At 45.5% G+C, this 25,068-nt stretch overlaps 1 protein-coding gene across 3 annotated transcripts in view; it reads right to left on the bottom strand.

Moving 5' to 3' along the window:
• EXOC6B (exocyst complex component 6B) overlaps positions 1–25,068 on the bottom strand; it is a 312,215-nt gene that overhangs the window by 53,740 nt on the left and 233,407 nt on the right. For all 3 annotated transcript variants that reach the window (XM_056344728.1, XM_056344734.1, XM_056344741.1), the window contains exon 20: positions 21,339–21,412. In XM_056344728.1, coding sequence (XP_056200703.1) covers positions 21,339–21,412 — 74 coding nt within the window. The remainder of the gene's footprint in view (positions 1–21,338; positions 21,413–25,068) is intronic.

Below are 25,068 nucleotides of genomic sequence, written 5' to 3'. Positions count from 1 at the left end.
ATGTCATCTCTTTGCAGAGATGCTGTTTGCACCTTCACAGGGTGAGAGGCAATGGGGAAAACATAACTTAATATAGTCTTGACAAATTTTATTATGTCACTATAACAACTGTAAAACTGACCAAAACATGTTGTTAAAGGCTATAGCCCACAGGAGAATGAATGTGTGCATTATACAAATTTTGCAAACACAGTAAAGCTCTTCATTGCTAGAGCCCCAGGAGGGCAAAACCAAAGTAAAGCAAAAGGATGCAAGGGTGGGATACGTTATCTTTAACACAAATACTCCAACCCATCAACCATTTTTCATGTGTTTTCAACATGTAATTTCCAAGGTTGTTCATTTATCTGGAAAGCAGCCCAGTTACTCTGCCCTTCACTTTTAAAAACACCATGCTACTGTGAGTTTGCTCATTTTATTTGAAAGCCAAAAGGGTGGCAGGCAGCGAGTGCAGAAATTCAATGTCTCATTTTCAAGTGAGCCATGGATGGGAGTGGTGGAGGAAGGGTGCTGGGAGCCTCGCTGACCTCCCAGACCTGGCTTTTCCCCTTACGCTGCTGGCTGGTGGGTGCCCGGCATCTCCAGTCCCCATGCAGGTCATCCTGCTCCAAGGACTCGGTTCCCAGGGACGAGAGGCTGCAGCATATCCAGAGATCCCAGGGCAGAGCAGCACTCTGCGGGGTAGCTCAGGGCTCTGAGCAAAACAAGAGTCTTTCTATGGGCAGCAGCTGCTCCTATGGCATGAACAAACATCGTTGAGAAACTAAATGCCATCGCACGTGTGGTGATTTCCAGCCTCATTGATGGAAGACAGATTTAAGCTCCTGTGCAAGAACCAGGCTGCTGTATCCAAATACTTCCTCACTCCCCAAAAAGCTGATTTCATCAAAAGATCCAATTGCAACCCTATCATTTGCAAAAAAAAAAAAAAAAAAAAAATCCTCTTAGCAAAATCTACTTAAAAACCTAAATCTTATTTGTAGGTTATTATAGCTGCTACAGCCTGTAACATTGGGGCATAGAACTCCCAGGAATTTTGAGAAGAGGGAGCCGGAGTCATTTGTACGTCAGTGTTTTGACAAGCTGCTGCAATGCTGGATGCAGCCGGCTCATTAGCTGCAGTGCCAGCCACAAACAGTTTCAGTAACTTGCACAAAACACTGCTCAAATAGACAGTGGAAAATATATGAATAAAAATCCAAATAAAAGTGATGGCATTAACAAGATCTGTGCCAAGTTCCAGGGTCAATCACTCAGCTCATTGTCAGCTCCAGCCTCCAGCCACCGTCTGCGTGTTTTCCATTTAGACCAGACTGACAGGAGCAATAATCATGTCTTTGCTACTCTTTGCAAACCACCTATCACGCTTCTTGGGCAAGACTGACTGTTAGCTGCTGGCCATAAACAGCTAAAATGACCATCTTCCATCCTACATTTTAAAGTATGTTTTAAAAAAGGAGCTTCAAGTCTCATAGGAGTTTGCAAGAAGGCAGTTTCCCTGCAAGAAAAGGAAAAAAAAAACCCTCTTCCCCCACCCCCACCCTCCCGCGTTACTACTTAGATCTTTCTCAATATCCATTTATATCAAAGCTTTTCATGGCAGAGAGGAGGAAACTGAGGCATGGGGACCTGGCCAAGGTACAGCCAGCACAGGGTGCAGAGCTGCAGCCCCAGTGCACCGCTCCACACCAGTCCCTGCTGACTCCATCCCTGATCCGAGAAACCTGGATCCTATTAGTGGCTTTGGCAAAACCTTTGGGCCAGCACTTTGCTCATGTGAACGACTCCTGTGACTTGAATGGCGGGACTTTCCTACACCCTGATTCAGTTTCCATCCCAGCACGGCTGCCAGGGCTGAGTTCAGAGTATCGGGAACTGCCACCGATGAAGAGAAGCAATGGGATGCTGGGAGACAGGCAGCCTCTGCTTTAAAAAAGTAATTATCAGAAACAGTGACAATTTGCTTTTCAGGTTTTTGGACCTGTAAATCAGGTGGAGGTTCATCCTGAAACACAGCAATGTACAGGCTGAGAAGGAAAAGGCTGGCCAGCCAGCAGGGCTGCAACTTTTCCCCAAATCTTTTTAAATCAAGGCTGTTACAAACCCTCAAAATGACCCAGACAGCAAAGGGCAGATGAATCCCATTCTTCTGTGACACCTGGGCAGATGGTTTCTTCCCAAAGGCAATTACCTGATTTTTCCAACTTTCCACTAGTTTCATTTAAAAAAAAAATAATTAAAAACCCCAACTATTTACATTTTCAGGACCACACTGGTCCCACTAAAACCTGAGGGTTATGAAGTTGATTTTTGGTACCTACCAACCTAAAAGGGAGCTACAGAGACAAAAGAACTAGAGCCTTCTCCAAGTGACCAGCAAAAGGACGAGAGGTACAGGTTGCAAGAGAAATCACAGTGGCATACAAGGAAAAAGCCAAGTATTTCCCAGGGGGAAAAGAGGTTTTCCCCTTCCAAAGGGTTTGGGGACTCTACGGACAAGGTCCTGAGCAACCTGGTCCACCTTTGGCATGAGTCCTGCTCTGCACAGTAGCTTGGGGCAGAGACACCCGAGGGTCCTTTCCAACCAACACTCTTCTGCACTACATGGTCATGTTCTGGAATTACTTTATTTTTTTTTCCCCAAAGAAACAAGACAGCTCACTGAATGTCTGAATCTGCTTCCTTACTGTTTTTTCAGGAAACACCAAGGATTACACATGGGACAGGACGAGACAGGTATGAGAAGGACAGAGTAAGGAAAGGAGATCTTTGTGGGGAAGAAAGTGATAAAAAAGACAAAACAAGAGCAAATATATATATACACATACACAGACAGATATGCCTGCATGCAGAAAGACTGCCTAGAATGGGGAGAATATACCAGTGGTCCCAACTAGCATGGCAACCTTCCCGTTAAGTGTAGCTAAACGCAGCTGTGAGAATCCACCAAGACTTTAATTACTCTGTAAGGGCCAGATCCTGCCCAGGACTTCAGCAAGCTTGCCATCAGCTTCATTTGGAAAATATCCAACTTGGTCTATCGGTCTGTTCAAGCTCTCCATCTTCAAGCAAAGGGTCAAAGCCTGCCATCAATCTTGCTCGCTATCACCACATCCAGGCTTCCCTGGGACACTGAAGGTGAGAAAACCTTAAGAAATACATTTCTGAAGAAATATGTGGAGAAACCTGCATTTCCATCTCTTACACAGAAAACAGCTGAAAAAGAGCACGCTGCTCCTGCCTGGGGCTGCAGTGCCCTTGCTGGGGTCTCTCATGTAACTTCCACTGTGGAGTGAGGTCTTAGATTCTCATTAAAAGAGTATTAAACTGCTTATTTGAGGGAAAACCACACCAAATTAAGTAAACTCTGCAAACAAATCCAATAGAAAAATAAAAATGAGCTTTCTGACCTTGGGGCTGCATCTAAACAGTTTTGCCTTGTAGAATAGCGCAAACACCCTGCATGCATCCTTAAATTGGCCTTTACCAGGACATCAGCAAGCCCAAAGCTTTAATTCAAGACTCAATTTCTGTATTAACTCACTGCACTGATCCATGCAGACCTGGAATGTGAACATCTCATCGTCCTGAGCCCCGAGCTCCAGCTGGGATGGGTGGGAACCACTGCACCCCACTGGGTAGGAAAAATCAAAGTTTCCCCTCAAATGAGGTGTCAAGAAACAAAACCCACACAGGAATCTCTTTGTCCTTCCCCATCCATCTCTCGCTTGAGTATAAGGTCTGCAAGTTCTGTACGGACCAGTCTGCTTCAGCGAAAGCAATAACTGACATTGTTCGCACACTTTTTACACTGGTTGGACTTACTTTGCGGTTTCCAAATGCACAGAAGGGTATTCCCTTGATTGAACTCTCCCATTCAAAACAAAACACAGTTTGTACAGTAAATCAGTAGGTACCGCATCTGTGTGATGCCCATTTAGAAATAAAGCCAACCAACACAGTGGCAGTCGATAATCTGAGTCAAACAGGCACATCTCAGATCCCAGCGTGACTGCAGAGCACAAGGTTTCCCTTCAAGCAAACGGCTGGGTGCTGGAATGCAGTGAAGTGTTAAGTGAAACATCAGAGCAGAAACACAGGCCTGCACATAAATAGGTTGAGGAGGAGAAATGAGAAAATTAAACCTCTACAACAACTCTAGCAAGACAGCCTACGAAGATGCAGAAGTTGGTCTTCGAACATACCAAGAGAGAAGAAATCCATTAAGGCAATGCTAGCACCAAACAGAAACAAAAACCCAGCATTATCTAGAGTTGCACTTGTTTAAAAGGGTTTAATAACAAGGCAGGAGGTTGAAGACAGAGCTTCAACTGCCCTCAAAACAATGTCCTGAATCGGGTGCATGCAGCTGCTCGGCCAGCTGTACTCACCATCATCAAGGCAATGCCCAGCTTCCAATAGGGAATGAAAAGGCGCAAAGACAAAGGCCAGGTCCTGCAGATTGGCCAGAATAGGGATGCTGGAAGAAGCAAACCAGCGAAGCCCTGCTGTTCTGTGGGTGGCTGTGGGTGGCTAACAGCTCAGGCTCAGAAAGGCTTTCTGCAAACACCTCTAGAGGGTCTAGGGAGGAGGGCTGAATGCAGGTTCCCATGGAGCAGACCTGCCTTGCAGATGCACCAAAGCAGGTGTTCGCTCCTTCAAGTCATCCTGCTGATGAAGAATTCTGTTAGAAGAAACCATTTAAATCTCAAACTCAGCACCGAAAACAGCAACCACCACTATCTGGAGCTCTTGTTTGAATGTAATCCAAGCTGAGATGTGCCCACCAGGATGGCACCTCCTAAGCATGGTGCTGGGACACGTCTGAGGGTGGTTTTGGAGAAGACAGGTGCCGCCCGTCAAAGCACTGATGCTGTCACTGACCATGCCTTAACCTACTGGGGGCAACTCGAAATCCCCCTGCGGAGGCGGTAAATGAGCTGCCCTGACCCCACCACAGGGTGCAATGGCAAATGACTCAGTAAATTACAGCACTGCACGGACCCTGCTTCCTCCAGCTCTCCAGTCTCCCTTTCTCCCGTCTATATGCTGATTCTCTAGGCTATTTTTTCCTTCTGGCCCTGCCTAATGAACTGCTGAATCGGTTTGACACCTCCAAGCCTTGACAGATGGCTCCACACATTGCCGCTAATGTGCTGGAAAGCACCGATGGATGCTGCTTGCTGCCTGAACTCAGCACGCGGCGATGGGGGAGCTTCGCCGGAGTAGTTTACATTTCCATGGGCTTGTGCCTTTTTCCACTATTTATATCGTTAAGTGTGATCGGATGAGAGAAAGAATAAAAAAAATGTTATTTCCACAGTCCATTACATCACCTTTTCCTCTTGGAAAACTTTGTAACTTCATATACATTTATGCATCCAGCCCCACACATGCTGTACTATCTCTTTACAAGAGCAGAATATCCTCATCACGTGTGTTAAAGGATAATCTAAAGAAAAATACACTACTGGAGAGAAATTCGTGCTGGAGGTCCCCTCTGCCTTCCGTTAAGAGCCCTTTGGAGAAAGCTTCAAGTGGCTGAAAGACAGAGAGATAATTAAATGCCCTACATGATAAAATCTGCAATTAAGTCCGTGAGCAACATCCCTCTTTAGGGCAACAAGCATCTGGGACACCAGGTGATGCTCACAGAAAACTTCCACCCATTTGAGGGGATAAAATGGAAGCAGCATTTTTCCACAAACTGGGAAGTGACATGTACCCACTCAATTCATCAACCTGTTTCCACAGCCAGACAGAATAACGTGCCCAAGAGGTCATACAGCAAGTTGGGACCCCAGTCATTTCAGATAATCATGCCTACCTCCACCAAGGCAGAAGAGAAATTTGTGTGAACTCAGGCTGACCTTAAAGAAATCCCTTAACCTAAAAACATAAAAGACAAACTGTTTCCACTGAGAGCTGCTATATAAAACCACCCTCAATAAAAGTGCCGGACTCCTTTCAAACTAACCTCAAACACGAAGCAAATTCCAGGCTGCTATTTTCCTCTGGCATCCTGGAATGTACATCTCAAGGACAGAACTGGCTGTTCAAATTAGCTCCTACTCCTGCAGAAGCGATTGTTTTCAAACAGTTTTGAAAAGCAGTTCTGCATAGGGTGTGCATTCCAGGGAGGATTCCCTCCCTCCTCCAGATTTTAAACATTAAGAGCAGCAGAGCAGTAACAGACTTCATACGCTTTGGTTCCAGGTTGCCACAAAAAAGAAGCAAAGACGCATTATCATTTTTGGTTGCTTTTTTTTCTTTATAGCGTACTCACAACAACCTAATACTGCACAGAATCATAGAATTATTTAGGTTGGAAAAGACGTTTAAGACCATGCAGTCCCAACCATAGATGCCTCTGACCTTGGACCAGATCTTCCAGAGGCCAACAGCAGATGTAGATGAGAGCAAGCAAAGCCATTTGCAGAAAAAGTCAACTTTCCTGAGTGGCTTTGTGCTCTGAGTCAGCGTGTGAGGACGATTTCTGGTTACAGGGCACACCCGACAAGACTATCTACTCAGGTTCGCTTAATCTTTGAAACAAAAGATTCCTATCTACCATGGCTGTCATTCCCGATTACCACATCATTTCCCCATCAGCCCTCATGTCAGCAACCAAATTAAGGTATTACACTCTGGAACATTTAACGTGATTAGATCGGAGGAGTATTTACTCTTCCACTTGGGCAGATGCGAGTGCTGTGAACAGGAGCATGGGGAGCTGCCAAGTGAGTCTTGGCGTGGTACACACCTACTGCTCCTTCTCCGTCTGTCTGTCTGACACCACGTAATACAAAAGCCAGACTTTTTTTTTAAAAAAATATTTTTATGATATTCAGCATATCAGGGTGCTCCAGCCCATGCTCAAAACATACACACACTTTAAATAAAATTTAAAGACACATGCATCCACCCAGGAGGACAACCTGAATTTCCAACATCAGGAACTCCCAGCCCCACCCAGCCCAGCAATCACCAGAGAGACAGACTCAGACAGTTCATGGGACGCTACCAAAAAAAAACACACAGAAATTAAACAATCTGCTGTTAAGAGGTCTCATCCCAAAAGACATGAAACTCCCAACTACGTGCCAGAAAGGAAAGCTCTGCAACCTCTCTGTTTGATCAAACCAAGCCAAAGCCCAAACTCTGACTGGCCAACCACCACAGCTGAGTGATTAATCAAAAAAGACAAGAACCAGAGTGAAATTACCCTATTTAATGAGCTCAGGATTTGCTCAAGCAAGATGAAGGCTCTTGGTGACTCACAGAATCCAACTGTCGCCATCCCAGCCGATTGCCCAGTAAGCACAAGTTGGGTCAACAAAGCTGGGGCAGCTAACATCTAGTATTACAGCAGTTATTTATTTTTTTGTATGTCAGAGCTGGTCCACAGCTCTTAATACTGTGAATATATTCTTACAGCTGAATTTTCAAACTTCAGTCAAAGTAACTCCCATGTCTCCTGAAAACCTTCCCTGTGACTGACCTGTTTCTCAGCAACACGAGTGGGTACCAGGGAACAAGCATCAGGATCCCCCCCTCACTCCTCTGTCACACCTTTCTAAATGTTTTTCCCAGGGACCTCCCCTCCAAATTGCAGAATTTCTGTAAATTTTCTTTCTGCAGCAAAAATTCTGCAAAGCACAGAAATTCTTAAAGCAAGTAAAAAGTTCCCCCTGTCCTCTGCAAATGGTCAGAGCTGCTCTGGAGAAGGAGAAAGGCAGATGCTTCTCCTCTCCAATGGGATCAAGGAGGAACTTGAGGTCTGGAATAGAAGGACACAAAACTCTACCCATTTTCTATAGCATGCTGCTGCTCAATAGCGATGGCTATGCAACTGCGTTTAACCACAGCTCTCCTACAGCAGGAAGCACCAAAAAAAAAAAAAAAAAAAGAGGATCCCTAAGCAATCCCAAATTGCACCAAGCAAGCGGCACAAACACAGCAATGAAGAGTGAAGAATAGATTTGGTGCTTCTTGTTCTACAGCAAGACCTTCCAGCCACAGCTATTTTTTCAGTCTTTTCTTTGCAGCAATGTAAAAGGACGATGCAGCTCCCTGAAGCTGACTTTAATGGATCCATCAAGCAACAGCCTCCCTCTGCAATTATCATGCCTATCCGGGCCAACTAATGTGCTTGTTTACACTATCTGGCAAACTCCAGATCGAGTGTCATTTCATCACAGGGGTTCTTTTGCCTAAGCCAAGACCAACAGACCATGGTGGTAATTTAAACGCTGAAAGCATGCACAGTATCGATCCACGAGCCTTGACGCCAGCTAGCTGTTACACGAAAACACATCCCCCAGGGAAGTGCTGTCACCGGGCCCTGATAGAGAAGGAGAATTTAAATGAATGAAGGAGAAGCCGGCTGGAGAGATTAATATGCATGAGCACATGGCCTGAATAAAAGCTGCACTTCGTGTGGTTTGTTAGATTTATTAGAAGGAGCAAGGGATTATCCACCAGAACCATGTGAAAACACACCTTAAGCTGGTGATGGGTCTTTGCAGCAGAAACCTGTCTGGCATCTCATCTCATAACAGCCCTACCAAGGCAGACACGGTGTCCAAGAATGTGTTACAGCATCCAGCAATAACAGGTGCTAAATGAACAGATTACAGTTAAATATAACAAATGCTGTCTGGAGTCATATGTCTCCGTTCCACCCACCTCTCTTCCTTCACTTTTGGGGTTGAACTGTCTTCAGTCACAGGAAGATGCAGCCCACGGTGGAAAACACCCTATTCTTCACCCCTGTCGGAGGCAGGCAAACATTCCTCTTTTTTGGTGCAGAAGACTCAGGTTCAAAACCATTACAAAACAGAGTTGTTGGTTTTTTTTTTACAAGAGGGGCATAAGCCACCCTCTCTGTGTGCACTGGAAGGGCCTCCTGCAGAAGGCTTTGTAGATGTTGTCTGAAGGACGTTTGCATCTTGCCACTAGCAATTCAAAGGGAGTGAGAGGTGGAGGAGAAGACTGAATGGTTCTTCCATCACTTAACCTCAAGCGAGCCATCAGAAGCCATAGGGATGCCACAACCATTTCCAGAGGAAAGCTCATCTCAGCTGAAACCTCAACAGCCCCTGGAGGTACATCAAACCCTGTGACTGGAGAAAGGGTCGAGCCTGCAAAATGGAGTTCAGTCATTTGGCTTCACCTTAGCTCAGGCGTTACTGCAAACGACGTGCGATGCACTGTGAACTGTTACAGAGCATAGTCAACACATTCTCCTGCAAAGCAGAAACTCCTCAGTGGGCCACTTCCATTGCCACCATGCAGATGTACCCTTCCTCTATCCCTCATTTACTCTCCCCTCTACATTGCCTGGACAGTCCTGAAAGTTAGGAGGTCCTCTTGGTCCAGAAGGAATCTGTCTTCACTTTATTTGATCTTCATACCTGTTCTTAGAACCAGGTGCAAAATCTGTGTGTCTGTTGAACTGGTTTCACCTTCAGCCAGATCTTCCAACAAGCCCCATAGCAGAAAACTGCCACACCTCTGCGCTGGTGGTCAGACCCCCTCAATTTATCAATTAAAGGCCATTAACCTAATTGCCCTCTTCCTTCCTATCGATCATAGCACACAGAGCCCCCTTAGCACTCTGCTGATCTCACACACCACCTTGGAATTCACGTTGTTGTTTTGGATACATATAAAATAGGCAATAACAAGGGTCCTTACTCTAATATTAAGTCAAAGTCGCACACCAGATCTCTAACGTATGTTAAATCTGTGATGCTGTGGTGAAGTTTGTTATGTTTCTAGGACTAACTGTTCATTTGACTAATGGGCAAGAACGTAAAGTCAACCTAAAAGCCAGAAAGTCAACTGAGGACGTTACTGGTTTGCTCACTTTAACACTGGGCATGAAGACTCATAGAATCATTTAGACTGGAAAAGACCTTTAAGATCATTGAGTCCAACCATTAACCAAATAACACCAGGTCCACCACTAAACCATATCCCTGAGTGCCACATCCACACGTCTTTTAAATAACTCCAGGGATGGTGAGTCCACCACTTCCCTAGGAAGCCTGTTCCAATGCTTGAAAACCTTTTTGGTGAACACATTTTTCCTAATACTCATCTAATATGGATATCTAATATCTATCTAGTATCCATTTAAATCTCACCTGGCACAACTTGAGGCTGTTTCCTCTCATCCTGCAAAAGAACTGCCTTTTGGCAACTATGTTCCCAACTCCTGGCCCCATGAAATTGCATAGGTACATTTAAGGATAGAAACTGAAATGGCATTAGCACATACACCTGGAATACAACCAGCCCATGGGCTAGAACAAAACCCACCTCATCTTCCATTACTTCTACTAGTAGCAGAGCTGTTACCTCAGAGCTCAGTTTTGTTACTAAAACGGACATTGACATACCTCTAATAAACCATCATTCAAACTATGTCCTAAAGAGAGGTATCTGGTGCCACTTTAGCCACCTAAGGGCATCCACCAGCTGCTACTCCAGCAAGGCACAAGCCTCTTGAATGCCTGTGTCCTGTCTGCCTGTGTCTTGTGGACATCTAGGATACTTCTGGGCTTCTACAACAGCAGCAGACATCCACATCTAGACACCTGTACCACTCCTCTCACACTACAGAGGAAAACCACACTTAAACACCGACGTACCGATTTAGAGCAAGGGCACAAACCTTCCCACTGTCACCAGATCAGTCTGTAATCCCTCCTAGCAGAACCAACCTAGAAAATAACGCATTTATACACCTAACAGCAACAACTACAGCCATGTGTTTAATATCAAACATGCGTGCCCTGGAACCAACAGAACCTGTAGGAATGCAAATTACTATTTTTATCATGGGATGGTGAGAGAACTAATAGAAAAGTTGAAATAAATCATACTGTAATGTTCCTTGCTATATAGTGCCACCTTGCTGTCAATTCATCAATAAAAATGACAACTGTGAAGGATCAATGTTTTTGTGCGTAATGTGCAGTACAATAACCTCAAGTGACCGAGCTCCATATAGGAATCGTTGGCTGAACTATAACACTGAAGTCATCTTAAAATACAATCTTGAGATCCCAACTCTTGACTTACTTGGAGGACACATCTCCTCTCTGCTGGTTTCTTCTGAAGTTCCAGCACCGCTGCCATTCCTGCATGGGCTCTCCACTGCTTCAGCTCAAAACATGAAGAGGTCAGGTTCCCTCTCCTCTATCTTCTCTCCTTCACAGGGCCCTGATGCATACGAGTCACCTGCCTTTCCTCCCAAACCTTATCTCATTTATTAACCTCTTAATCCATGTGTACGGCACCACATAAATGCTAGTCAATACGTGTACTCTTTAAATCAAATGGAAAAAAATCAATGGGAGAGTCTGACAACAGACTGCTGCTCCAGGACCGGTTCTCTAAGAGGTAATCAATAGTTCATTCCTAAAGGATACAGGGTGGTACCGAAGGCTTCTCAAACCACCACCTTGCAACTGAAGTCACCTTGATGAATAAAAGCACCAGTAGTCCTGCCCTGCATACCTTCCCCAGGTATTCATCATGCCACTGGCAGCTTTTTGATTTGCATGTGTCGTTTCAGAGAGTTGACTGCTTGAGTGGCAAAATACGGCAATAGGCTTTCCAAGAGCTGACGTTCCCTTGCTCTGAAAATGACAACCCAGCAATACAGCTGCACTTGAGAGATCCCAAGGAGAAGAATTACAAGGATGCATCGGGATACTGTTTCCCTGCGGCTTCAAGGACAAAACTGCTCTGCAGAACTGACTTTACCACCCACCAAGGTCCAGCTGACATGTTCCAGGGGGAGCCACCAGCTGAGCTGAGCTGAGCAACTCTTCACTTTCACAGAAGCAACAGGAGCTCTCAGGGGGAAAAAAAACCCCACATTGCACAAGGTGAAGCTAGGATGTCATGAAAGGCAGCTCCATAAAGGCTTCTTTATGGACGGCTCTTCCTCACCAGCTCAAGAGTGACAGCTCCCAGGCATGCCCAGATCGCCGGAGCGGATTCAGTTTCACAGGCAGTGATGTTGAGGTGAAGGGCAACCACCTCTGGCCCTCTCTATTCCCCATCAATCCCACCTCAATCAGCAGGTTAAAGGTGAAAGTGGGCCTTATAACTCCAGCGGTGTCTGTTTCCCCGGTCGGATGACTGTCTCACAGCCTCCTGCAATTAGAGGGCACAGCAGGGAGATCCCTGCTCCCACCAGCATGGGCCAGCTCCTGCTGCTCATGCCACGGCAGCAGATGCCTGAAGCAACAGCAACCTGCTCCAGGGTGGGTGGACCACAAGCAGCCAGAGCTGGGGGTGCTCAGCAGGAGGCAGAGTCTACTGTTGAGTCTTAGAGGAATAAAACACATCGGAAAGGTGCTCCCCCTTCCAGCGCAAGGTTGCCTATCGCTGACGTTCTTCATGGAGTCCCGTCTGAGCAGCTGCACTGCTTGTGTTACCATAAAATATATATGAAAACAAGAGAAAGGAATAATGAGTGATTGCATAATGTTTTACTGAGTTGCTCTCAGTGCACAGCCTTGGAAAGAGGAAAAATATGTAATTTCTGCATTAACTTCAGCAGATAGACACAGTGGCGTGGGGTGTATGGGACCAAACTCCAGACCTGGGGGTGGCCACAGCACCAAAAGCCCAGTTGGCTGCCAGAAAACCTCCAGGGTCATCATAAAGCACAGATTAAGGTGAGAACAAGTTATCTCCCACCCCACCACCTTCTGATTTCAACATGTACACACACTTGGTGCACTGTTTACATGACATCTCGAGGAATTTAACAGACAAACATGTGATAGAAAAGTCCATTTCCCACTTTCAGATTCCTCATTTCCTCCCTTTATTTCTTTTGTCTAGCACAAAAATCTCACAATGAAAGAGGATTTGATTGTTTGTTTGTTTTTATTGTTCCAGTCTATAAAGTGTCGACAGACCCCACAATTTCCATTGCCATGCCCTAACGAAAGAAACCCAGGCAGCAATCTCCACGTAAGAGAAGTGCTAACAGAGTATGTTTGCACTCTTGATTTCTTTTTTGTTTGAAGGCTCTGGGGAGCATCCAGGCACTTTTAATTCCTCACCATGCCACTAAATCCTTCCTGGATCAAAAGTGAGGGAATCTAACCAAGTTCGAGCAGCCGAAGGGACTAGGGATCGTTATGATTTTAATATAATTGAACTACAGAAGGGTATGTTTAAAGTAACACTAAGACTAGCTTAAACCCGCCAAAGCAAGAAAAATCAGAGTTAAGGCTCTAAATCTGCTCTGAGCTCACGCCTTTGCGTGTCTTTCCCTCTCCCCATCCCCTTTCTGCAGAGCATAGCAAGCAGCAGCTTGGATTTTCAGCACAAACTTTGAAGCATCCTGCCTTTGTGAGTCAGACATCACCGATTTATAAAATAAATAAACTACTTAATGTGCCCTTTTCAAATACTGTTGGGTTTTGGGCACCAGAAAAAAAAATAAAATAACAACCAACCCTGTACCCTGAGCCTAACAAGCCAGAAACACAGTGGTTTGGCCAAGACCCTGGAATGTCCTTCCTGGAGCACTGGGTTAGCCGCAGCCCAGGGGATTCCTGCACAGCTCCCTGGGCAATGCCTACCCAACAATCCATGTCTGAGCATGTCTCCATGGACGTTCACATAAAGGTGTGTCCAACTGGAGAAAAAATGCCTCTGTCTGTCATCCATGGTGGGCCTCCAACATGGAGCACCTTTTTGTAGGAGTACTTTAGGTGCTGAGCACCCAAGAGGTGCAGGATGCCTGGAAAAGCACTCCCACATGCTGGAGTCCAGCCTGACCTTTAGGAGGTTCCAACACAGCTTGCAAACCATTTCTTGCTACTTCTTATGTGTCCTAACTGCTCTGAGACACCTTTTAATCAAGGTCCAAACGGTTTCCAGAAAGAGAAAGCACCTTGCTCTGATGTTACCAACAGGGATTAAAACGGATGGTGCTAACATCAAGGCAGAAGGATCGGGTGATATTAAGAGCATAAAATAAGGCACAAAAGGCCCCTCCTTAAACACCTGCACGGTTTTGTTTGTTCATTTTGCTTGCTGCATTCTTTTAAGTCATTCCCTCCATCTTATCTTTCTATTTCTTCACCTCTTCCAAGTTTCCTAGGGAGACATGGGGTGGGCAACAGATGGATGGAGACACCTAAATACCTTGAAATCAAAAGAGCACTTGAAGGACAAGGGGTGACATGGAAATAGGTCCCACAGCCTCATGTGATCTCCAGATGTCGAGGGCCTTGGGCACACCTCGTTAACAGGTTCTAACCTGAGCTGAAGGGCATGGCCAGCTCCACCTTCCAAAGAGCAGGCAACTCGTATGAGCACGTGAAATTCATAAGGTTTTAAACGGGCCTTAATAAATCTGTAACTTTACACAAACTGTTACTTACCACCAGGGGATTACAGCACACATTTTCAAAGGTAATTTCATTCCCAATATGGATTTAGGAAACAAATCCAGGCATTTCTCAAGGGAGAAAGCTAATGTACAAGTCTCTTTTTTGTTAACAAAATTATGGTATTACTCCATACAGATAGCTTTTGAGATGAAACTCAGCATGATGCTGGAGTGGCACAGACACCACTGAGGTCCACCATAAATTAACACCAGACTACAGCTTCGAAATTAGTTTCCCCAGGCAATCTGGCATTTAGAAAAAACAGCATAATGTGGGTCTATGGAAGTAGAGAGGTGTGACAGAGGATGAAGGCAATAATGTCTCCACCTCTGGGAAGCTGATGTGGCAATGGCTTCTGGATGCTTAGAAAAGCATCGTGATAGGAAACAAAATACCATTTAATTGGCAGTAATGTGTTTGGCTGTAAGTCAGATGTGTTTGGCCTGCCCCTCCTGGTCTCCATCATCTGTTTAGACTCTTCAGGTCTTCGTGTTTGCACAAGACCCAGCAAAATGGGCAGCTATTAGTTGGCTTGTAGGCACTACCGTAATGAACACGATTAATAACGGTGGCTGTGTTATCCAAAAGATACTAATCAGTGGAAGGAACTCATAGAGCAGCAACGAAAGTAATTAACAGCCTGGAGATACGATCTTAACGGCAAAACCCTATATTTAATGGTAATGATAAAACTAGCTCAAACCCATCATTTCTGGGAAATTAAGAATTAAGGCTGCAACTGGAACATGTGTCTTCACACCTCTTGCTTCCTTAGTGCACAAGAAGATGACATTTGCAATGAAAGATTAATAGAATTCAACATTTCGCTTGACACCGCTTGGGAGACAGCTGCAAGCAGGGCATGCAGGACCGCTCTCAAGAGCCACTGAAGGGCTTCAGATGACTTTGCTGGGGAGGAGAATGTGGCAGAGGCTGTGTAGTAATGGTTAAATAATTAAAGCAAGCACTATCAAGCAAGGACAGAATACAGGGTAAACACAGGAGTAAAGGGATGCAGTTATAAGGAGAGGAGAAAATGTAAGCTAAGTGAGATGTAAAATTAAGTGTTGTCTTCCTATTGCAAAAGTCCCCTTGCAAAGGGCATCAAACACTAATGACCAGAAACCAAAATGTACAAGAGTGCTTCTCAAAAAAAAAATAGTGTATAGTTCTGCCATGCTGCAGCCTTTAGCCAGAGCAGGGCAACAGGCATCTGGGAGAACCAGCCAAGCCACGAGGCTGAAGATGGACAAGGTAGCGGGCCAGGGGTGTTGCAGTTCACAGAAAAACAGCGACAGGCGAGGAGGCACATGAGCTGAAACTCATGAGTCACCTTTTCATCTCTGCCTTACTGCATCCAGTGATTAACGCAGCAGCTACTCTGTCTGAACTCTTAAAACAGACACCTGTGCTTCAGAGACACAAGCAAGCACATGCAAAGAGGAGACATCTCGTTGAGATAGTTAACTTAATTGATCATCCCTCTAATACGATTTTCAACTTCTATCAGCAAAATAAGTGGGGAAAAATAAGCCAAACCAGTTTCACATCTAACGAGCCTCTCTCCACACCGCTGCACACTCATGGCACTGGCAGTTCCCCTCTCAGCAGGCTCAGGACTGGCTCCCAGGCTCACCCAATGTCTTGTTTTCACACGGCTCCTCAGAGATCTCATTAGACATTGCAGGGCAGGGAAACCACATTCAACCACAAAATATAAAAACAAGTTAAGAAAAACAACCCAGGGCTTCCTGCCTGGTGGGAACAAACGTGCACGCTGTCCTGGATGCTGCCTCGGAACTCGAGGAGGGTCTGTCTCCACCTTCCCACCATAACACTGCCTCAGGGAACAGAGCAGAGAGGTGGCCAGAGCCTTGCAGTGTCCTGTCCAGGCACAGACCCATGGGGCCTTGGCCCTTTAGCCTAAATTTGGAAGGGCTTGCCCTCAGCCACTGTGCCTGGGACTGGCTATGGAAGCCCTGGACCACATGGCAGCAGTAGGAGACAGGGTTACACCTCTCTCAATACAGGCTCACCTTGCACAGCTCCAGCCCTCCAAGTGCCTTTAAAGCAGCCAACAACCAAGTCAGACAGAGCTTTAAAAACCTGATTTATCAGCCGGTGTTTTCATAAAAAGCTAAGCTGGATATCCACGAACACCAGCATCACTGAATCTCTCAGCGTAACCTTACGGTTTGCTGCTTCCTACATGGCAGCAGGTGGTCCCTTAAAACCAAGCATAGAACCAAGAAATCCAGGTTTCACCATGGGTTTCTCCCAAGGTTGAGCCTAAGGGATGAGCACACTGCAACTTTTCTCCTCTATTTTGGCTTATACTTTTAGACACAGATGTAGGGCCGTTACACATTTGAGACCCATCAACCAAACATGGCCAAAACGGGCCAGGAGGTTCAAAAGTCACTAGGGGAAATTAAGATGGAGGCAAAGATGGAACAACCGCACATTTCACACAACTAAAAGCTCCTGCCTAACTTCGTATTTTGCCTTCTACATGAAAAAAAAGCCCCTTCAGCAACTATGCAAACGATGCAGAAGAGACAGGAAACCTGTATGAAGGGAAGAATGGGGCACAGAGCAGGGATGGAAGGGAACGGTGTTCCTAAGGGCAACACCCTTTTTATTAAGCATCTCCATCAGAGGTAACAGGGAAAAATTAATGCATCAGAGGGAGACCTCTCATTACCCAGCTAGCCAGCATCCAACACGCACCCACAATAACCACAACCAGCTTTCAAACACAGTAAGAAGACGCACAAAATGATTGCTACTGGGCGAGCGGTAAGCAGAAGAGCTGCTCCATGCCCAGTGATAGCGCTTGCCTGTCAGCCTCACTGATGGGGTTTGAAGAGCTGATGCTCAAATTCATCACTACCACCAAGTTATAACCATAAAGTACTCCAGAATAAATGATGGAGCAGAAGGGTGGAACCTCCCTGTCCTCATCCCTTGCAGGTCCGTGTGCCCCCAACAAGATGGGCTCCTGCCTTCCTTTCTCTAGATCTCCCTCGATGCTGAAGCTTGCACTTGCAGAGGAAATTCAGCCCACAGGATTTATAATTTACTGGACAGACAGAGAGGCCTAGAGTAAGGAGCTCTAATCCATTGAGTACGTTCCCTCGCTACAGCCCAGAGTGAAATTCTTCGAGTGCTGGAGACAGATTTTCCTTGGCGGGCGGCCATGAGTGTCGATCTGGCTTGTAGGAGAGATCAGCAAGGCTGTGGATTGCAGCGACTTCACAGACAAACATAAAACCTTCCTCTTCAACTAACTTTCTTATAATAAACCCAAGAAAATGAAAAGCTAAAACATTTCCAGCTGGCCAGAAGCTGCGGGGAGAACAGTGAACTTATTGCATGTGCAGGCTTGGGGCTGCTTTGAAAGCTCCTGGAGATCTTCAGTGGTATTTGGACATTCAATGCTATTTGGACAGAAGCGCCTAAATCACTTTTGAAAGGAAGATGCAGAAGACTAAATTATTTAGGTGCCTTTCATATTTTAAAGAAGGTTATTTATGGAACTAAATTTATTTCAGATTTCCAACATATAGCACTGAGTTCGTAAGAGCAAAGTTTAATGGGAAAAAGTAACTATTGTTTCCTTGTAAAGCCTTAAATATTTGAGTATCACTGTCAGACCCTTGTTATAAAAGGGCTCTTACAGAAGGATTTGAGATGCAACTTGGTATACTTTATCACCTCATTAAAGGCATTTGTGGATTTAGAATTGTCCCGGGATGGGAAGAAAAGTCCCTTTTAAAATTACTGTCTGCTCAGAATAGCAATTTTGATTCTCAGGGCTTTACTCTTTTCCTCTTCACCATTAAGGTGATGGAATTGCTCCCAACTTCCTTGAGCACAAGGGAAAATCAGGCTTGTAATGTACAGAGGGATCTAACACTTGAATCCACTGCACTGAACAAGGAGGAACTCCAATGCTCCTAGACCAGGGGTCCTCAAACTTTTTAAACAGGGGGCTGGCGTGCGGATGCAGTGGCAGGCAGTCATCTGCGGCTGCTTGGTTTCCCCCCTCAACCCCCAGCGGGGGGGAGGTGGGGGGGTGTCTGTAAATACCGGGGGGCAGATTGAGGACCCTGGGGGCCGTATCCTGCCCACCGTCCATAGTTTGAGGACCCCTAGTCTAGACAATGACATTTTATAGGGCTCATTTTCCACTACAAGGACCTGTATTCAAGACACAAACCAAATCACTACGGTTTTCTATCATTTTGTAATTTATCGTACTAGGAATTAATTTTGGTCATTCCCTTAAACTTAATTGTCCCACATTCCTTTGAAATTTTTCTCTCATCTACAATTGCTCTGTAACAGCCAGTACTGAAATATATCGGGCCGGGTGGGGGAAGCCTCTTTAACCTCCTTGCTTACTTGGTGCATTTTTTTGCACAGTCATTTTTCCTTCCTACATAACCAAGCCAGACTGCTTCTGCCTGCTCGTGCAAAGCCACGCTAATTGACAGAGCAGCTCCAAGGTAAGTATATACCTACCTGAAACATAAACCTGAAATTACTTGTAACAATTTTGAGAAGCCTGTCCAGATTTCAGGTTGGAAACACGCTTTTAGCAGCTATGCCAGCATTCGTTCCTCTGCGAAGGAAAACAGCCAGAAACACAAACACTATCAGGTGCTATCTTTGTCCTCGTTCACAGCTTTAAGTCAATATTGTGTTAACATCTGGTGGTTTAAAAGAGAAAGAATGCAATGTCCAAAATGAACAAACTATTAACAAGTCGAAGAACAAATCAAACACCTCTCTTTGTTGCACCCCTTCATCCACCCATCCTTCCAGCTATCCCCTGCTCCCTGACCCTGCACCTGGAGCTGCAGTCCAAGAAGTCCAAGGGAGCACTGGAGCTGTGACGGCCCCAGAGCAGCTGACGGAGCTTCACACAGATGGACTTTAGTGACACATGGCATGTCACGGGATTAGGTCATCAACAGGATGAAGGGAGCAGGGAACTCCTTCACCTTTGTACATTATTGCTAATCTCCATAAGCTGGTGATAGGTGGATTCTTCTCTAATTGGAGCAACAAGATGTCGTCCATTATCTGTATCATACTTGGCACCAACAAGCATCCCTGCTATCCAGAAGCTCTAGGACTGCCTGCCCTCACCTCAAACTCAACAGGCCAGAGCATCTCCCCCTTCTCCTTGCAATATTCAGAAAAGCTGTAATTTTTAAATGCAAGAAAAAAAAAAGTTGGGACTACCCTTCCAAAACCAAGCAGAGAACGCCGTGTACAAAGACGACCATTTGACAGAGGAGGAGGAATAGGAGAGCGCTACTGTTAGCTTTCTCCTTGCCAGAGCTGAATTCACTTGGCTGCGTTTTGCATTTATGAGCCGTACAAACATTTCACTGCTAATGCACTGGCTCAGAATAGCTGAACCTCACCGAGCATTTTTAAGGCATTTCACTCTTCAAACAGCCACAGCTTTCCTCTTCAAAATCCCCGCATTCATGTCCTCGTGCTTGGAAAAGGACCAAAGCTTCCCATTTCCTCATACCCAGAAGGTTGTGAGCGCATTGAGTGCCTCAGTCAGTAAAGTGCCAAGAAGCTAATGAAGATAAAAGTGTCAACGCGTAGCAGTGATAACACACACCTTTCCCATGTAGCTCTTTTGACCATTTTGCAAACAAATTTGGCAGTTACCGGCAGGCCCGCATTCGAAAAGCGAACGTGCAGCAACTCGATGATATTAAACTTATTGCTGCTCTGCAGAAGTGTCATGGGATGACAGATTGCTCCCTGCACATCAATTGGATTCAGAGAGGTTCTCAAACTCTTACGGGTTAAAAGCAGCTCCAGCATGAATCAGAGTCCCAGTGGTAAGGAGATCATCGATATAAGGGATTATGCAGATTTAAGAAATACCCTCGGCACCCGAAAGTTTTCAGAATGCAAACTACGTCAACCCTGAAAACAAGAGGCACTGCATCATGATGGCAGGAGGGACAAAGCCAGGGGGGTTTAACAGACAAAAAAAGATTGTTTTAATAGGAGAGAAGCATCAGTCATTGAGTCTTACTTCATTCAGACTTTCTATCCAACCCATCCATCTTCAGTGCCAAGAGATGACAGGACCACCTCACTTTTTCCCCCCAGCCCAGTATATCAATAATGCCCATTTCTACCCCAAACAAATGACTTGCTAGAATGGCCCTTTTCCCTAAACTGGCTTGCCAAGCCCCACAGATGCCTCAGTACCTGCTATGGTCAACTTGGCCCTAGTGGGGCCCCCTCGAGAGGTGGCCACCGATGGGTGGAGCCTTTCCCAATCATCTTCCCCAGGAGCCACTTTGTCATTCATGGCTGGGGACCATCTGCGGAAGAGGGGACTGGGCAGGGGGGGACTGTTAAGCCAAAGACGGACACAAACGGGTGCGCACACAGGCATACTCTCCCCACACAAACCCGAATGCAAATTCCTTCACCCTCGCAAAACGCCTCTGTGGGCATTATCTGTGAACAAAAGTCCTCGAGGCGGGCGGTCTCTGCATCACTGCTCTCTCTGTTAGCACCACCTGCTTGGCGTCAGCCGGGAGAGTCGCCGAGTTATCTTTTTGCCGCGTCTGCAGAAGCCAACGGGAGCACAATGGACCCCATCGGCCAGGGTCAGGCATGGCTTTCTTTCTCGCCCCCGTACCACCAGCCCTTTTCACCTCCACCATCTCCAGGACCCCGGCGCACTCAATAAGGAGATGGCTTCGAGCGCAGGGAGGAGGAGGAGGGGGGAAATATAGGTCTCTGGCGTAAATCACTGACGCCGTTTCCCCTCCTCTCCCTTTCCTTAAGACCTGATGGTCTTCAGTCACACATCTTAAAAGAAAAACAAAAAACAAAAACACAAAGACTTACTTGTCTCAAGTCGATGAAGGCCAACTGCAGCGTGTCCCCTTGGAACCCAGGCACTGGGCCGGATCTGGCAAACTCTGTGGGAAAGAAAAGAGGATAAAAAGCGCCTTTAACTAACCATGGACAGGGAGATTGGCAGACGGATGACAGGGAAGACAAGAGAGGCTGGGGGAGAGGAGGACCGCGCTTCTAAGGAGTCATGTCTCCCTCCCTTCAGCGTCTTTGTTCGCCCTTCAAAATTCGTGTCATCAAAACACCATTAATTCCACCGTCCTGACAGCAAGGAAACTGTACTAATTCGACCTGAAATTTATTCCCATGAGCCGTACTGGGCTTCAGAGTATTTGTTTTGTGAATGGACAAACAACTCGCCGAGAAGAAAGGGGGGGATGGGGGTGGAAAAGTTTTTCCTCTCAACACAATAAAATCTTCAGCTGTGAAACTCTTTTCAGTTCCGAAAGCTATTTATATTTTAGGGCGCTGAAGGAATTTTCTAATTTCACGCCTGTCACCAGGCTCCATAAGCATTCTTCAAAAAAATATGCCCAGCCACATCATTAATTATTCGGCAACAGATTATTTGCATTATCTGGTATGGTGCGCTAATGCCAGCACACAGTCACCCCAAATGGGAAGAATCACGGCCATTACGTGGCATATTTATTTATGTTGGATGAAGACATCTGACAACTGAATAACATTGGCTTCTAAAGGGAAGAGAGTATTTCCAAGGCCACATTTACCTCCATCCAGTGTAATCTGGGCAAAATTTCATACTTAAGTCATTTATTTTTCTTCTAATCCATTATTTAAACCAAGTCTAAAATCACTGAGGGGGACTTGAATGAATCCACATCAGAGGACCTTAGCTCTTCCATGCCATTTAACAGCTTTTGCTTGGTAGCGCTCACGAAGCCAATGACTGCACACATTCAAGTGTGTCTTTTGAAGATATGCCTGAGGTTGATTTTGCCCAACTTCACTTAATTTTCACCCTCTTTAGTTACAGAAGTAATGGCTTTATCTCTGCTCTCCATGCAACTTTTCATCACCAAGGGGACCTAATTTGTGAAGCCACAAGTCAACGTCATGAAAGACTCAAGAGGGAGCTTCTGCCTTCGGCTGAATTTTGTTGCTCCTGCAGACACTGAAGATGCTGCACGCTAGAAGGAAATGTTTTCTTGAGATGCAACCACACACGATGGCAGAAAGGAAGAAGGGAGGGAAAATATACACCAACATACAGATTCTGAAGTTGTAGATGGCCCGTTATCACCCAACTATTCTGGTTTTTACCACAAAGGAACTCAACACAGCTCCTGCAGCTCCACAAAGCTGAGGATTAAGAATGGCTTGGCAATAAGGAAGGAGGATTTTGCCTTCTATCTCCATGACTACACAGAGGTACTAACAGACAAAGCCTGTCCTGTCCTTAAATGCTAAGCATAATCATTTCATGCCAGATGGTCTTCTCCTTGACTTCTCCTTCCAAAAGTTATCTCAATTTTCAGGCAAATGACACAAAACAAGGAAAGCAAATCATCTCAGTCCTATTTTTAAAGACCTCCTACAGCAGCCCAGTCCCCCATGGCTCTAACGAGAACAGACTAATAACTTAGACACTGGATTCAGCCCTATTCCTCAGCCATCTTATTTCTGGAAACCAAAGAAGGGTTATTTGTCAGCTTCCTTGCTCCACCTTCCATTAAAATCTTTGGATGGAGAACATCCTTCAATACAGACACAGGTACCTCCAGGGACACAGCGGCCAGTTTTCAGACAGCCACAGCTTTGCTTTTTCATATTTTCTGATGCCAGAAGAGCTCTAAGATTAAAGCCATCACTCATCTTTGCTGCCATCAGTCAAGTGACAACTTCTGCTGTTCAACAGCAAACACGGCTGTAAAATCATTCCTTTTATCCAGCATTACTACTAGAAATGAATAATAAAAAATAAGAAGAGAAAGTATGTATGTGACTGTTGGCATTTGGGTTCTGGATTGGAAAAGTGTGACTCAAAGCCAAGAGAAACCACCCGTGGTTGTGCCTGCAGACTTTGCCACTTTTCCACAGGATGGGACTGGGCAGAGATAGGAGCTGCTCAGCTTCCAGCCAGTTTCACTGACCAATGCTGCAATGTTCAGGCTGCAAACAGTCCAAAGTGAGTTTACGTTTAACCCTCAAAACCTGTTTTAATTAATTGTAACCGTAAAGGCATTTTAATGTACGTTTGCTATAAAATTTGACTGCAGCTTGCCTGAGCCAGCACACACGCAAGGGAGGACTAACACAAGCTTTCTGACTCTGATCTGCAAGGGATAAATCATCTTTACACATTTGCTCTACACCCCACTGTCTCATCTGGAAAAATTATCCCCAAAGCCACATCAATCCTAAAACACCCCCACTTTGGAAAAGCACGTACCTGAGAAGCTAAAAACATTTAGATGCGAGAAACAGCATTTGAGCATCCCCTTGAGAGATGAAACTGCCCTGGGCAGCTCAGTGGCGCAGGCGTCCCTGCGTTGAGGTACCCGACAAACCGGCTGAACCATTATGTCCTACCCTCTAAGGATGGGGTCACATCATGTTACCGATTATATTTGGAGAAACCCTGGAAAACAGAAACCCTGAAAGGACTGCAATGAAAGAAAAAATTCTATTTTGGATTAAGGGCTTCCCAGCTGCTAGGGATCTATTTAGAAACACACATGGAGTTGTGAAATTTAAGATCTTCCCGAAAGCATGAATTTCAAAACCTCATGAGAAAATGCCTGTGACTGGGTTTTGAATGTTTTCACAAGACTGGTGGATTTATCACTACCATCGTCTGCTCATGAGCAACCCAAGACAGATTTCATCCCAAGACACGGTTGCTCATTAGCAGCTCACCTTTAGCCATCTCTTCCTCAGGAACTGTATGGGAGGAAGGCTGGGAGAGTTATGGAGTGATGCTACTCTTTACCACGGCACATTACAGCAACGGTAGCATGGTGAACCAACATTTGCTTCAACAGTAATTCTCAGCAAAAAAACCCAGATTGGAGTCTCTACTGCATTAACAGAGCACTTGACATCCAAGAAGTGAAATGACGTATGAGATCATATTATTTGTCTTACAGAAGAAATGAGACCGGGAACACGGCTCAGACACTGGAAGAAAGCTGCTACAGCACTCGGCTGCGAGGAGCACGAAGAGGAATGAATGCAATGCTTCACCCCACGGTTGTTAGAAAAATAGCCGTACCTTCTGAGCACGAAGAGGAATGAATGCAATGCTTCACCCCACGGTTGTTAGAAAAATAGCCGTACCTTCTGTAATCGTAGGTCACATTTTACATACCAATGCCACAAACTTATTTTGAAGGAGGAATGAACAAAGTCTTAAAGAAAAAAAGAAACAAAGAAGAGAACAGAGCTTTAGAGGAAAGACACAGCCAGTTCTTCTTGGTTTTAATCTCTTCAACCAGATTTCAGGATAATTTTCTCGGAACAACCAAGCACAGTGCTGGCCTCAGTACTGTCGGGTTTGTTTATTGTACTGTCTCCACTACCAAGGCAAGTGGCAAACATAGCAAGCCACCTACAGTACAGCCCCTTGAGCAGAAAATCACAAGAGAATAGAGCAGATCAGTATGCGGCTGTTTGTACAAAGCATTTAGCCAGGCTAAAGGTTTGAGAGACTTGTGTTCAGGCCAAAAAAGTAATGTCTTTGCAAGGTCTACAGGCTTGG

The sequence above is a fragment of the Falco biarmicus genome, chromosome 1, assembly GCF_023638135.1.
Source record: "Falco biarmicus isolate bFalBia1 chromosome 1, bFalBia1.pri, whole genome shotgun sequence".
Classification (NCBI taxonomy): Eukaryota; Metazoa; Chordata; class Aves; order Falconiformes; family Falconidae; genus Falco; species Falco biarmicus.
Note: the sequence above shows the minus strand (reverse complement) of the source record. Positions and strands in the feature narration are given on the sequence as shown.